General features: G+C 41.1%; 1 protein-coding gene across 2 annotated transcripts in view; it reads left to right on the plus strand.

The window, feature by feature from the left end:
* Window positions 1-193: 193 nt before the first annotated feature.
* Window positions 194-15,393, plus strand: part of AUTS2 (AUTS2, activator of transcription and developmental regulator) — a 1,208,871-nt gene continuing 1,193,671 nt past the window's right edge. For both annotated transcript variants that reach the window (XM_008062193.2, XM_021714538.1), the window contains exon 1: window positions 194-1,222. In XM_008062193.2, the coding sequence (XP_008060384.1) occupies window positions 914-1,222 (309 nt within the window). In that variant the 5' untranslated portion in view covers window positions 194-913. The remainder of the gene's footprint in view (window positions 1,223-15,393) is intronic.

Raw genomic sequence — 15,393 nt, forward strand, 5'->3', positions numbered from 1 at the left:
TTCCGAGGAAGGGTGACCTCTTCTCTGGGACTGGAAAAAATATTTTTGTGAGGAGGGGGGCGGGTGGCAGCGTCAGGGTTTGCTTCCCCTCTTCTTTCATCTCCCTCTCCTCCCCCCTCGAAGACCGAAAAGCAAACCCCTCAACTGCTCCAGCATCCTCCTTCCCTTCCTCCGCCTCCCTTCTCCTCCACCTCTCGCAGTTTCGCCCTCTCCCCCGCTAATAATTACATTATTATGCTTCCCTCTCTGGAGGGTCTCGCCCCGCTCAGGTCGCTCCGGAGCCCTGGCCTCCCCTGGCTGCGTTTCTTCAAAATTTTGGAGCCCGGGAGTGAGTTTTCTCCGAGGCGTGTGTGAGAGGCGGCGGGGGTGTTTTCCTGCGCGAGGGGCGGGTGAAGTTCATTGCCCCCACTTTCCCGCGACCTTTCCGGACCCGGTTTTGGATCAGGCGGGCGGGCGTTTTCGGGGGGCGGGGGGCGCGGCGGAGAATGGCCGCGGGGAGGGCTCCCCGAGCCTCCCAGCCTCTCGATCAAAGCATTCCGCTATTCTGATTTATTGCCTGCTTGGCGAGTTATTTTTTTCCCTCTAAAGGAGACCTGTGTGTTCAGCCATTACTTTGCTCGGCGCTGCTCCCAGGCATCTCCGACCCTCGGTGCTGCGGGGAGCCCCACACTTGGGCTCCTCGCCTCTCGCCCTCGCTCCCCGTCCCCCCTCCCCTCTCTCCGCCCCTTCCCCCTTTTCTTTCTCCTCTCTTTCTTCCCCTCTCTCCCGTCTTTCGGCCGCCGTCTCCCCCGCGCCCTCCTCGGGGCGGAGGGAAGCCGTGAAGAAGGGGGAGGGCTTGGTGTCAATTTTTTTGTGTGCGGCCGCGGCCGCAGCCGGTGGCGGGCGAGCGGGGGGACCCCGGCGCGGCAGAGCCATGGATGGCCCGACGCGGGGCCATGGACTCCGCAAAAAGCGGCGGTCGCGGTCGCAGCGAGACCGGGAGAGGCGCTCCCGGGGCGGGCTGGGAGCTGGCGCGGCCGGCGGCGGCGGGGCCGTCCGGACCCGGGCGCCTTCACTCGCCTTGTCGTCGGGCTCCGACAAGGAAGACAATGGGAAGCCCCCGTCCTCCGCCCCGTCCCGGCCCAGACCCCCGCGGAGGAAGCGGAGAGAGTCCACCTCGGCCGAAGAGGACATCATTGATGGATTTGCCATGACCAGCTTTGTCACTTTTGAAGCGCTGGAGGTAAGGGGGACCCCCTCCCCTCGGGTTCCCTTTATGCACGACCCCACTCGGCTGCGCCGGGTTCTCCTGCCTCCCCTGCCACGCTCTGGACTGTCTGTCTGTCTGGGCTGAGGTCTTATTGTTGGGGGTGCTGGGGGCGCGGGCAGACAGGCGGCAGGAGGGAATCGCAAAGCCGTGCCTGGTCTCCTCATTTCCTCCTCGCTTGCCTTTTCCCTGCGCCCCCTCCCCGCACCCCCTTCACAGCAGATGGGCAGAAAGAAAGGGGTTCAGGCATCACAACAATGCGCCCCCTCTCCACGGATAGCTCTGCCCCTACTCCTTCCTCCTCTCCCTCCCCAATCATGGCTTCTTGGCTGGTGGAAGTCTCTTTGCTGGGTTTGGGGCTCCTGTGGACGGTTCTCTGTGTGCTTTCTACAGAGCCGTATGTCCGTGTGTGTGTGTCTGCATAGTCTGTACCTTTTCTGGGTGTCCTCGGGACCCCAAGTGATGGGGTTTTGTGGTTTCTTTGCCTCCCCCCCCTTTTTTGGTGAAGCTGGGGAAGGGGGCGTTTTCTCCTGGTTGGGAGAAAGGAGGGAGGAGGGGAGAGGAGAGGAAAGGATGGAATATCTCTCTGTATTCTGTATGGGGCTGTGTTGCGGAAAGGGTTAATTATATTATCTATACACATACATATGCACATGTGTGTCTATACGTGAGCAATTTAGTTAAAGGACAGAAAAAGGTACACCAGGGAGGACTGGTGGGAGGAAAGAATAAAATCCTAGCTGGTGTCGGAAGGGCTTGTCATCAATTGTCCCTCTCCCTTTCCTTTTTTGTGTTTTCTTTTCTTTTCTTTTCTTTTTTTCCTCTTTCTTTTTAAGTGATTGGCTTTGTGTGTGTTTGTGTGTGTGTGTCTGTCTTTATTCCTTGGGCACCTGCAGTGTTGATTTCCAAATGCACATTTTCCTGCTGGCTAACAGGCTCCTGGGGTGGGGGAGAAGGGAAGGGGAAGTAGAGGGAGACTGTCCAGGGGTCAGAGGGAAACTATTTTTGCCTGGACTGATCTCCTTTGATGCTGGCATTGGTCATTGGCCTCTATAAATTTAACCGCCTTCTTTCTCCCCCCACCTTCCTATCTCCACCCCCAGCACCACACACACACACACACACACACACACACACACACACACGCGTGCGCGCGCGCACACACTCGCACGCGCGCACACCACACACACACACACACAGCTTTGAGATTCTGCGGAGTTGGTCCAGGCTTCTTAAGCACAAAACCAAGGTGTGAGTTGGTTTGTAGTCTTTCATGCACCTGATGTGATGGTTTGAGGTTCCTGAAGGAAACTTTTCCCTCTCCTTTTTTTTTTTTCCCCCTGTTATTAAGGTATTGTTTCAGATGCTCAAATACAAGCTTTGTTAATAATGGCTTAAATCTCACTTACAGTAACGGTACAGGTTTAGATTGCGGGTTCTGTGTGTGTGTTTGGGTGTCAGGTTTAAATATTTTTGAAAGGGAAGCCTTCCTGTCAGTGTTGTCCTTTTCTGTTTGAACTGCTTGTGGTTGAACTTCTGATGGTGATGGTGGCCAGTGATTGGGGTGTAAAGGAAGTGGGGTGGTGGTGGTGGTGGTGGTAATGGTGGTTGTGGTGATGGTAATGGTAATGGTGGTGACCATGGATTTTGATGTTGGTGATTGAGTCAGTTGCCCTTTGGTTTTAGAACTGGTGCTTTATTGGCTGCAATTTTGAGTGTTGAGGTGCACCCCTTATTAGGGTAATTTGAACCATGGCTTTAACTTTGCCAAGGTGGGTGGTTACTGTACAGCGTGACCTCTTTCTTTCTGTGTCTTGCTCTATTTTTATTTTGTTTTTTGAATATATTTTATTTTAAAGATGTGGGGTACAATTCAAGATTATGTATACAAATGGGCATCATACAGATAAAGTTTGGGCCTCCCTTTGGTCCCCACTTTGCCTGGTTTTAGATCAGGTATCCTTATTGATGTTGTGTTCCTCCCTGCTCGCACCCCGGCAGTATCCCGCCACTGCCAATCCCCTTCTTATAGTATTATGGTGAATGCTGTCTTGCTTTAAAATAGGAATTGAAATGGCAGCATGTTCCTAATAGAAATGCTGCCTAGAATTTGGTTCACCATTGCTATCTATGGTTAGTTTAGGAAAGTACTGTAAGAGCTGGTTACAAGTGGTCCTGCTTTCTGCATGGTTATCCGGGGCTGCTTTGTGGTCCCTTTCAGTAAGCAAGTGGGACCTCCAGATTCCCATGAACATTTTGCCAAATAAGGGCATATATAACTTATGCCGCTCTTTGTAATTGTTTTATTTTTAATAAGTAGATGTTTGACTGGGCTTGTGATGTATGTATCTACACATTTAGCTTTTGAGAAAAAATATGCTCATTCTAGTTTCTTTTGAGCTTAAAAAACTTAATATTTAAAGAAGACCAAGTTCAAAATGTACCATTAATGCCATTCCTTTCTTTGCTCTTGTTAATTTTTCTGCCACTTTTATAGATTCAAAGCCCAAGTTACTTTGGTTTGTTGAATACTATTCTGCCTTCCTATCTAAATATCAAATATGTGGCTATGTGCAGGTATAAAAGGTCTAACTTTTTTCAAAAGTTTGCTTAACATTTCATAGAAAAATATAAACCTTTACAAAAGTAGATAGACAGTATAATAAACCTCAGTACACTCAACACCCAGGTTCAATAACTACCAACTCATATCTCATCTTGCTTTTTCTGTATTCCATCCACTTACTCTCTCTCCCAGATATATGATCTCACCTGTAAATACTCTAAACTATAATGGCTCAAAAATACCCAGAATCTAACCAGAGACCCCACAGTACTCTTGTCACACCTAAATAAATTTATAGCAGTTCCTTAATATCAACTGTCCTGTCAGTGTTTACATTTTAAGAGGTCCAACTTTTGTAGGAATAAAATTATCATATATGTCTGGTTCTTTGACTAAAGGTATATATTTGCTCCGTGCTATCACACTGTATTCATACTATGATATGGATGGTTAGAACATGTGTGTAGTGATCATTAAAACTTCAGTGTTCCACTATACTCAGTTTGGAAAATTTACTGAGTGATCACCAAGAAATGTGTGGGCTTATTAGAAAACAGGCAACTAAACTACAAACTTGGACAGAAATATGTGATGTGGGAGTGTTTGTAAATGTTAAAAATTAGTATAGATTCTAAGAGTTATCCTAAATACTCTTATGTGCCTTATGCTTAAAAATGAAAACAATTGTCACCACGTATCATCAAGGCGGCTGCTGCTATGATGTTGTGAAAAGAACTCAGAAATATTGGCTTGCACAGCTAGGTTTATAGCTTATGCCAGTTTAGAGAAATAGTTGCAAAACTGTGGAGTGGCAGGCAGACTTTGTGTGTTATTGGACACATTGTTTGACTCTATGATTTTGTTCTGAGTAGCTGATTTTGGACTTACTTTTTTAAAAAGAAGCTCTTAACTCACGCATAATGAAATGTGGTGATATAAATAGCTCCAGTCCAACTGTGGTTTTACCGACACTGAAGTAAAAGTAATAAACTTGCTAACGAGAACCTGCAATTTTATGTTAATTATTTACTGTTGTTGGATTTTTACTTAAGATGATGAAAGCTTTGGGGGTAGTTTGACAAGTCTCACACTTTATTGGCAGTGAAACTGACTGAGGGCGTTTCATATTCTGCAAGGATACTTGTCTTGAGTAATTGTGCCCTGAAGTTCAAGTGCATGATTATGAAGAGTCTCATGATAGAAGATAAGAGGGTAGGTGAGGAGGCTAAAGTTGAACGTGGTGTTCTTTTCATTATGCAGTTGAGAAATAGAATTACCATTTGGTTATGGTATTGTTTGTTTGGATATTCTTTGACAGGATAAAAGCAAGTATCTCTAGATATGATGTCTATTTTTTTAAAAAAAATAGCTTGTAGCAAACAATATAAATGAGAATCTGGAGTCTTAGTACCATCAGTGTATCCTGATGTGCCAGATAATGTTGGCTTTCTGTTCTTGTGTGGGTTTCTTTCTGTGTAGTTTCTATTAGGAAGTCATATGAGCACCATGGCTAACATTTGACTTTGCACATCTATTATTTTCTCCCTCACTCCTCTTTTGTGCCCCGGGTTCTTAGCATAGTCTTTTGGTATACAACTGACCAAGGGAGTGAAAAATAACAGAGAAGAGGTCAGTGGAACAGGCTTGTGAAAATGAAGGAAGACTCCTTTCTAGTAGATAGAGCAACAAACCAAGACTTCCATGTGGTCTTCATTTCCTGGCCCTGTTTCAAGACTTACCCACACATTAGTATTGCAAGTAGACTGTACAGATTTTGGTGTACTTATAACATGCTATATTAACAGGCTATAATTTATTATAGTCAAATCTCACGTATTCAGTTATTTAAAAAACAACATTAAGCATGTTTCTTATATCAGAAAATATGGAGTGCTTAATATGTGCAAGGTACTAAGAGTATAGAGAAACCCAAAACGTTCAGCATCTTGAAAAAATATGTAGTTTAGTTGATACATTAAGTCCAGTACCTGTAAAATAGTTTTGAAACAGACACTCGAATGCTTCATATCAACTAAGTTCAATAGGCCTTTAAAGACAGGGTAGTGAGATAGGCTGAAGTGTTCAAGAAGCTTCATGGAGAAGATGTAACCTAGAAAGATTAGATAATTTGGATAGATAGGGAATGAATGGGGCACAGGGAAAGCATTCTAAAGGAACAGTGAAGAAGACACAGTAATAAGAGGAGTGAGAAAATGCTATGTAGTTAGGACTTAGGGTCAAGGAAGGGCTGGTGGATATGAGAACAAAAGTAAGTAAAGAGTGCTTCTTAGGGGGTCAGGAGACCTGTGGAGACCCACTTACCAGTTTGGCCCTTCTAACTAGTTGTGAGACTTTGGTAAGTTACCTTGTAAAGACATTATTTTCATTATCCATTAGTGGAGAGGTTTAGACTAGAGCAAAGGTTCTTAAACTGGAAGGGAGCATAGTTTTGCAGGATGTTCATAAATTGTGCTCCAGACCAAAACAGGGTGATCTACCCACAAATCGTGTTTGGAACTTGATGGGCTAGACAAAATTGAATGCATGACTTGTTCTGCCAGGATTAAAAGTTTTTATTATGTGAATGTGAATTTTGATTATCAGAGAAGGCAACATGATGTACTTTATTCCCTAATTTTATTTTAACCACAGAACACTTCTATTCTTTGCATTGTACTCTATAATCCAGTATGGGAAGTGCTGAAAAATATCTTAAAAAGTTCCTGCAAATCTTGGAATTTGGTGATCTCTGAGTCTAGGGTGAGTGGGCTGATAGTAGAGGGTTTGGAAACCAGACACAAGAATTTGTAGTCTGTGCACAGAAGGCTGTTTCGAACACAGGAGTAGCAAGGGGAGTGTAATAGTGAGGGAGTCTGGTCCACTTCTTTTCCTGCTCCACTTTCCTTCCTGATGTCAGCTTTTTTTCAGATTGTTAGCTACCCCACTATGAAGTGAGTATTGAGTGATTCTCATTAAGAGCTCTACAGTGTGATGGTAGCCCAGTTCTGATGCTACTAAGCTGCCCTTCAGGCAATATGCTTTATCTTGTCTTGGTCCCTTCTAGTTTCATGTATTGCTGCTTTTTAGCATCCTGGAAATAGAAGCTTGGGTTTTAAAAAAGGAGGTTGACATTGATGTTAAAACAAAGGTTTCAAGTTATCTGCCTTTTGCTTGCTATGTATGAAGTGGTAGTTCAGGAAGGGTCAGAACCTCTTGTCTGCTGTACAAAGCCAGGAAAAGCCGTGGAACTGTGTGTATCTGTTGCATTTTTCACTGTCTTGGAAAGTTTAGCCATGGGACCACAGAGTAAATGGATCAGTTCCAGCATTTGACTTCTGAAAGTCTGCATAGCTTTAGGATCTGAGAAGTTCCTAAGTGATAAGAAAAGTTGGGGAAAAAGGAAGGACGTGAATAGAATGTGGGGTTATGAATTCAAGTATTTCATTCTACAAGGCAGAGCATCACTTAAGGAGTATTTATGTAAGATGAGGCTGAAGGTTGTGATATGATGATTCCATATGGCTTGTGTTAACTCCTGAGATTAACTACTTCAGCTTTTCTTTTTTGTGGAAGTAGACAGGATATAAATGAATCAGTAAATTTAAAAAATGAATCACAAAATTAGTGATTGAGCCTTTGATTGTCTCGGGGAATAGTGTTCCCTAGTTCTCACTGTTGAAAAGGGTTAACAAATGGAACAGTAAACATGATTTAAGGAGTGCTGAGGGTGATAAAGAGATTCTGAGACTCTCCTATACCATAATTCAATATACTGTCCAAAATAAATGGTGATTATTTAGTTTGAAAGAATGTTAGAATTAGAAATAAGATTCCCAAATGGAGAAAACAATAGTTGAGGCTGGCCGTTAAGGAATAATTTAGGTCTCAAGAGCTGAAAGATTTGGATGCCTTTGGACAAGATGATCTGTAGAACTTCCTGGTGGGAGGTGTGTGTGTGTGTGTGTGTGTGTGTGTGTGTGTGTGTGTGTGTGTGTGTGTGTGTGTATGCACGCGTGTGTAGGTGCGAGCATGCAGAGGGTGAAGGTGTGCATGTGTGTGCATGCAGAGGGTGAAGGATGGTGGGCTATTTTATTTTACTATATCCTATATAGGAGTCATAATATACTAAATGTAGCCTAATTTTGTAAAAGTGCTTCATGCTATTTGTTTCTCATTAAGAAGCAACTTTTTTTTTTTCAGGGTTAGGATTAAACTCAATTATACTGTAGATTTAGGATTAAAAAAAAGTTGGTGATGGGATAGAAACTATTAATTTGAGAAAGTTCTGAAAAAATTCAGGTTGATTTGAAATCTAAGATTATTGATGTTTGAAAGAGCAATATGGTAATAAGTTTGGTAAAACCTGGAACAGGAGAAGATCAAAAACAATTTGGACATTGTTAGCTGGGACAGAATTGTTTCTGTCTTATAATCTGTACCTGCTCCATGAATGTAGACATTTCCCCCCCTAGAAGGGAGGTATAGAATTTAAGGCTGGTGAGATCCTAAGTGTGCCTTCCTCCTTCCAAATTGGAGCTGTGTTCTTCTATCATTTCTTCTAACAGAATTAAAGGGTAAGGGTAGATTGTATTTCCTGGCATGCAGTTGGCACATATTATAAGATCGCCAAAAACAAACAAACAAAAAAGGACTTAAGGCTGTTAGTAACTGAGGGAGGGGGTGGGTCTTACATATTCTTACTGCCTATGCTTGCTTAGGAAAGGACTAGAAAAGTACAGGTTTCTAAGTCTTAGTCCTGCCCAGGTTTCTGATTCCATCCGTTGTAAGGGGGTGCGGAGCTTGAAATCATGTGAATTGCTGCCTTCTTTGAGGGTGTTTATTCACATGTTAGTGTACGTGGCAGTCTCATCTTAGGGTCCATATCGACTCCCCACCCACCTGCGGCCCACCTCCATCCTTCCCTCCTTTCCCCTCACCTTCCTTCTCTCCCTTCCTTTACTGAGATAGAGTTATCAAAATTGTGAATGCCATTAATAAAAGTTAGTGGATTTAGGAAGTTGTGAATGAAACGTGGGAACTTTAAGATTCCAAGTTGTTATCATCTGAACTTTGACAGTCCGTTTGAGGGACTCTGATATTAGTTCTGTGAGAGTGAATTGCTTGCTGCAGTTTTCTAGGTTGTTACAGCTCACTGTCCTGATTTTCCAGTTCATATCCTAACCCCAGTTAGTAGTTGCCTGAACAAACTTTACAAATTACCAACTACATACAAATATTTAAAAAAAGAATTTACTGTCGTTTTTGGCTTGCCACTATATCTCATGGTGCCATATCTCCTTGGTACCTTCAGAGCCCTAGAAAGCCCATGTGCAGTAACATGGAGTTGTAAGAGGAGATGAGAAAAGCCCACGGGATGTAAGTAATGGAAAATGACTAATACAGGTTTGGATTTATTTTTGGCAGAAAGTCTTCAAATTTAAAATACTGTATAGTTGCTACTAACTGAGGCACAACCTGCAGAGACAAATTGTGACTCTTGGTTAGTATATGGATGAAATCTGATATTTTCAAGCTGCAGCAAAATTCTGAATCTGAGACCAAGTTTAAGTCATTGCCAGGGTCAAGTTCTGGTGATACTTGAAGTATGTTGTTTTCCTTGTTATCCCCTCATCTGCCTTACATTGCAGCACAAAACCCACCTTATTTTAGGATTTTGTAAAGTTTCTGCTTACAGTGATGTTTTAGAACTCAAAAATTGGAATTAAGATACTATAGCCCAGGGGCAACCCCCTTGGGTCTCCTCCTGCTCTGGGAGTTTTTCTGTCCTACCAATAAATCCTGCTTCCCCCCGCAATACTATAGTCCAGTATTACAATTATGCCTCAACTGTTATACTGAAGTAGACTTTTTCTAGGTTTCTTTGTTCAGCCTGCTTGCTGGCTAAAGGTTGCTGGTTAAATGTTCAGTAAATAGTTTTTCATAGTTAAAACCTTAAAAGGGGAAACACAGTAAGAGAATGAAGATGTAGATAACACATTTTTTTTTTTTTTAGTCAAAGTCTCACTCTGTCGCCCAGACTGGAATGTAGTAGCACGCTCATGGCCACCCCAGTGTCGACTCGCTGGGTTCAGGTGCTCCTTCTGCCTCAACCTTCCAAGGACCTGGAACTACTGGCGTGTACTACCATGCCTGGCTAATTTTTTGATACATTATAGAGACGAGGGCTTGCCAAGTTGCCCAGGCTGGTCTTGAACCCCATGGGTTCAGGCAATCCTCTCGCCTCGGCCTCCCGAAGTGCTGGGATTACAGACTTGAGCCACTGCACCTGGCCTAGATAACACATTAATTAGATTTTGGATTATCACTTTCCAGCCACATGATAGAAATTCCAGTGACTTCTACCCATTCTCTCTGTTCATGTTTAGCTGGCAAAAGTAACAAAGGTTCTGGAGTGTGCTTTTCAAAGAAATGATTTTATATAATGTAAATGAAATTATACTTCCACTATAGCAAAAGGGGAGACAAACATTTGGTATTGTGTGTTGCTGCATATTACAAAGTAAGTTTGCTCCATCATTTGTTATGGTGGTCACTTTGATTACTTTAAAATTACAGTTGAGATTAATGTGCAGAGCTAAATCTTTCAGCGGTATCCTAAAGTTAGTACCTAAACTTTTTCAGAGCAGCCTTTTAATCCATTTCACTCTAGCCTTTACTGGCTGATGTGCTTTCTGTGCCGTAGGGCATCAGAGGCACAGATGTTGTCTTTAGTGATGTAGTTCTACCTCTCATTTTGCAAATGAAAACACAGCCCAGAGGAGTTAATTGACCTGCTCAGGTTCACACTGGGAGTTAGATTCACTGTTATCCAGTGAATTTAGGAAACTGTCTGCTTTTCCTAAATTAGTACTTGGGAGTACCAAGGATTGAGAATGTTGGAAGGTTTTTTAAAAAAAGTAAAAATCATATTACAAATGTGGATGAGCACTCATGATTGTAAAGCTTCCCATTTTATCTAAGGAATGTTCTGATTTACTCAATATCAAGAACCTTTTTTAAAGCATTCTTCTCTCACTCTGCTCTGTCAGTATATCACCCTGAAATTCACTGACCTATCTTTGTAGGTACATTCATCATTTTTAACCTCCCCCACTTCACTGTAATAAGGGGTTGAAAGAAAAAAAAAATATTAGGTTGCTTATATGAGGGTTTCTTATCCTTGAATCTCCAGTGGAAAGATAAAATAATTATTTTGATGTAAGATGACCTTAATGTGTCCCACTTAATAATTTTACCATAGTTTTTCCAGGATAAAATATTTTCTTCAGTTTAGCAATCCAGGGAACTCAGATCAATTTAACAACATTAGTAGCAGAACATATGAAACGAGTGAACTTGAAGTATGGTTGAGTTGAAGACTCAACCAAACTTTTCTTCTGAGAAATACTTAAAATATTAAATCCACATGACATGTTGGCTAAGGCATCCTGCCTGTTTATTGCTGAACCAGAAAATTTATAACAACTGTTTGTCATGTGTATATATTTATAGCCATTCATATAATGAAAAGAAGTTTTCATGGGATTGTAATAACAGATCAAGATGGATGTAATTAAAACAGAAGCAGATTGACACCCTGAATTAAATGCAAACCATAAACCAGGATACCTGAGCATTGTGCCTTACATGTTTGCTGCAGGGGGCAGTCAGCCAAATATGCAAATAAAAAGACATTGATGAATTTTCCTGGGTGTGCGTGTGGTTGCAGAGAACGCAACTATTTTATTAATCTTTTATCAAGCGTTGTTTAGATTTGCAGCAGCGATGGAATGTGTTAATTTGGCAGACCAAATAACTTAGGACCAGTAAGGGGGAAATAATAAGGGGAAAACATGATTGATATGCTGTCCTATAAATAACACATGCTACTGACAGAGGGCTGAGTAATCTAGATCTGTGCTTGATGTCATTAATAGAGTTGTTAAACCAGGATGTTTGAGTTGAACTTCAGTCAGGGAGGCTCTGCCTCCCATTTAAAATGCAGGCCTATCTCTGGTTACATTCTGGACTGATATGTTGACAAAATTGGTATAAATCGAATTTTTTGTAAATTGGATCAAATGCACCAGGGGAATCTTGCTGTGAAAAATATGAGTCCTTTTTATCAAGTATAGTACTCCTTCTCTCTGCAGGGAAGCTTGGATTTTGGTAGAGTGAGTCTCTTTAGATGGGCATTGCTTCCTCTGAGACACTTTTCTGCATGTATTCCCTGTGCTCCTGGAAGAAAGTGACTGCGAGATTTGCATTTTCTGTTCAGGTTTTATACCTCACTTGGTCTGTGCTTCCAGGAATAATTGGTGGTGATTTGAATAAGCCCGCATCATTCAGATTTCAGAGCTTGGTTTTCAAGTGCTTGCTAAAGAGGGCTCCTGGCTATGAATATGGAATATGATTTCCATATCTGTTCCATTGGGGAGTCCAGGCATGTCATAACCACTTCAGAATCATGATTGTAGAGAGACACCCTAGCTATAATTTTTCTATATGACAGTTCAGTTTTAAAATTGTAAGGATGCCAAAAGCTGAGTTGTATTGTTATTAGGGAAGTCAGTGACATCTGTTATATCTTGTTAACCAGGGGAAGAAAATGCTCTAATCAAAACATCTAATTATGCCCTATGAACTGATGAAATATCCCTTGCTAAATTTTTGGAATTGGCCTTGATGGAAGAAGCTGGTCTATGTAAGAACTGTGAAGTAAATTTACTCTTTTTATTTTGAAGAATATGTATTCCTAATCATGGTTACATAAGGGTATTTTAATTTTATCAAATTGCTATATGTTGAAAATAGATCTTTTTTAGAATTTGTGCAGGCCAGTATGAAGTTTTTGTTTTTGTCCTCCCTTTGACTCCCTTAGCATATGAGGCCTCCAGAGGCAGTTTGTGTTTCCAGATGTGAGCCTTGGAGGACATGTGGTAGCTGAGAGCCACCTGGGGAGGGAGCAAATGATAATTGCAGGTGAGAGGCAGGGGGATAATTCAGCCTGTGTGTTGGGAGGTGTGATTTCACACCTGAATGTTGAGACCTGCTGTGTTAGACAGTTGTGTTATTTTAAGATGTTTTATTGGTCTAATATAGAAATGGACCAGATTATTCCAGGTCACTTTTAGCTGAATATATAAATGTTTTTAAATATTGGAGTATGATGTGATTTCAGAAATGATTCCTGTGTTTAATAGTTTCATATAATATCTGAAAGTATCAGAAACTGTCTAACTCAACATATTTATACTGCTTCTGCCTCCCTTGATCACTATTTAAAACCTGTAAAATTACTTTGGCTATATGACTTTCCACTTTGAATCATTCAAACTTCAAATCCTATCCAGTAAAACCATCCTTTTAGCTATATCTCAAACTCAGAGTTAATTTTAATTGCAACTATTACTTGTTTTCAGAATTACAGATAATAATAATATTAATGATGGTACAGTTTTGATAATCTTAATGCAGGGATATGGATTAGGTCTGAGAAATGTTTTATTTCTTAGCTTTGGGAACATTTCATTGTTCTGCAATGATTTTCCCATAGATTGAGATCTTGAGGCCAGGCTACAGGAGTTTTTGAAGTGTTGACTGTGACACTATGCACTTCATGTTTTTGGGGGAATTTGGTGGGAAGTTCAAGTACTATTAATGTTTTCTTAGTCTGTTACATACTCTGTAATGGCTTACTGTGTGTCTCTTGGGAGTTTTGACTAGATAGAACCTTAGAAAAAAGAGAACCAGAGTTTTCCCTCTGTATTTCTAATGTATTTTTCCCCCCTATATTCTCTGCCATAATTTAGCCCCTGCACTTTTCCTACATGTATCCTTCTGGTGATATTTGAAGCTCTCAGAACTGTTACTTTCTTCACCCAGTAATCCATTTTCCACAAAAATACCATGAAAAGAAATTTTTGAAAAGGGAGTTGCTATTTATTGAGTATTTGCTCTGTGCCAAGCATTGTGCTACCAATTTTGTATTCATTATCCCAAAGAACTGCACCATTTAAAAAAAAATGTCTTTATTCTGTAGTTGAAAAACTAAAACTCAGAGAGGTTAAGTCAACTTGCCCATGATCAGTACAAAAGAGGCAGAAAATGCAGCCGTTTCTGCCTCACTTGAAAGCTTGGGCTCCTCACTCTTGTATGCTCTTCTTTTTAATAGAGATTCATTTTGTGAGTGAGTTTCAAATGGGTTTCTGGTAGGCCACATTTGTACCTTAATGCTGCTGAAAATGGTCATGGTTACAAAGGATTTTCTAGATATAATAATAGGATTTTAGGGAGGAGGGAGTGCCTTACCATCTTTTGGGAAGTCTTTTTATTTTATTTTTAAAAACTGGAGTTTATAGTTGACTGTCACTGACACAGTATATCTGTAACATATTTCTTGTGTTTTTTCCCCCTGTCTGTGTCCCTTTCACTTTCTCCCTGTATTAAAATCTGACCTTGTCCTAGGTCATATTACTCAGGTAGATTTTAAGCCTTTGTCAAAGGCAGAGGTTCAGTCTCATAATATAGAGCGTTCTGTGTGTCAGTCTCTCTTCTGAACCCATGCACATATGTCTCTCACTAAATTCTTAAAGCAACCCCCTGGAACACAAGTGTAAAATTAGAGTAGGAACTGGTACTTTCTAACAGTTACTGGGCACATAAGCTTATATTCTACGATAGATTCCTAAGTATTTTGTCTTGTCTGCTTTTAAACTATTCTAGGAAGTGGTGGCTCTTCTCTTGGGAATCTAGTCCACAATAAAAGAAACCTTAATGCTAGCGCTAGGGTTTTCTTCTTCTTTTTTTTCCTTAAAATTAATAAGAACTACATTCTTTCTGGTAACGCTCATTGCTTTTCTTGATATCTATGTCTTGAAGATACCTGGTAACAGTACATTTTTTTCCCTCTGTCACTGTTTCCATTCATTCTAAGCATATTTGCAAATTGTATTCCCCCATTTTCAACTCCATCCTATTGAGGCTTGTTTATGCTACAAGGAGTGTGCTAATGAATGTGACTGTTAGATTTGCTTCTTATGGAATTCTCAACTGCATTTAGAGTACTGTATATTCTTGAGCAACCCTCTTCTCCAACCCTCTTCTCATCTCTCCTGGACTGAGATGGGTCTCCACATAGTTCATCCTTCAGGACTTCAGGAAGTAGGTAATATAAAGACACACACAGTACTCTCACTGTGCCTGAATTTTCAGAAGATTTCTAGGTGAATATGAAAATTATATTCACTTGTCTGAAGAGTCTCTCTCTTTTTTAAGAGAGGTGGCAGTTTCTTCTTGGAACCACCACAGTAGAGTTCTGTCTTTACAGATTGTAATTGTCGGGGAGACTCAAGTCAAAGCGTATTATTTGAAATTAAAATATAACTATACAAATTTGGTGTAATAGGAACCACATCTTTAAGTCAAGGATCGTGAAGGTGATTTCTTATGCTTTAATTTTAAGTATTTGTAAAATATGAATTCTATATTCCCCTAGGGTGTGTCTCAGCTTATAAACTCTTAGATAGGAACATGTATTTTAAACTTTTCCTTGTTAGATAAGAACTGTGTGTTTTTAACT

Source organism: Carlito syrichta, unplaced genomic scaffold, assembly GCF_000164805.1.
Source record: "Carlito syrichta isolate Samal-C Ts95f unplaced genomic scaffold, Tarsius_syrichta-2.0.1 Scaffold305661, whole genome shotgun sequence".
Lineage (NCBI taxonomy): Eukaryota > Metazoa > Chordata > Mammalia > Primates > Tarsiidae > Carlito > Carlito syrichta.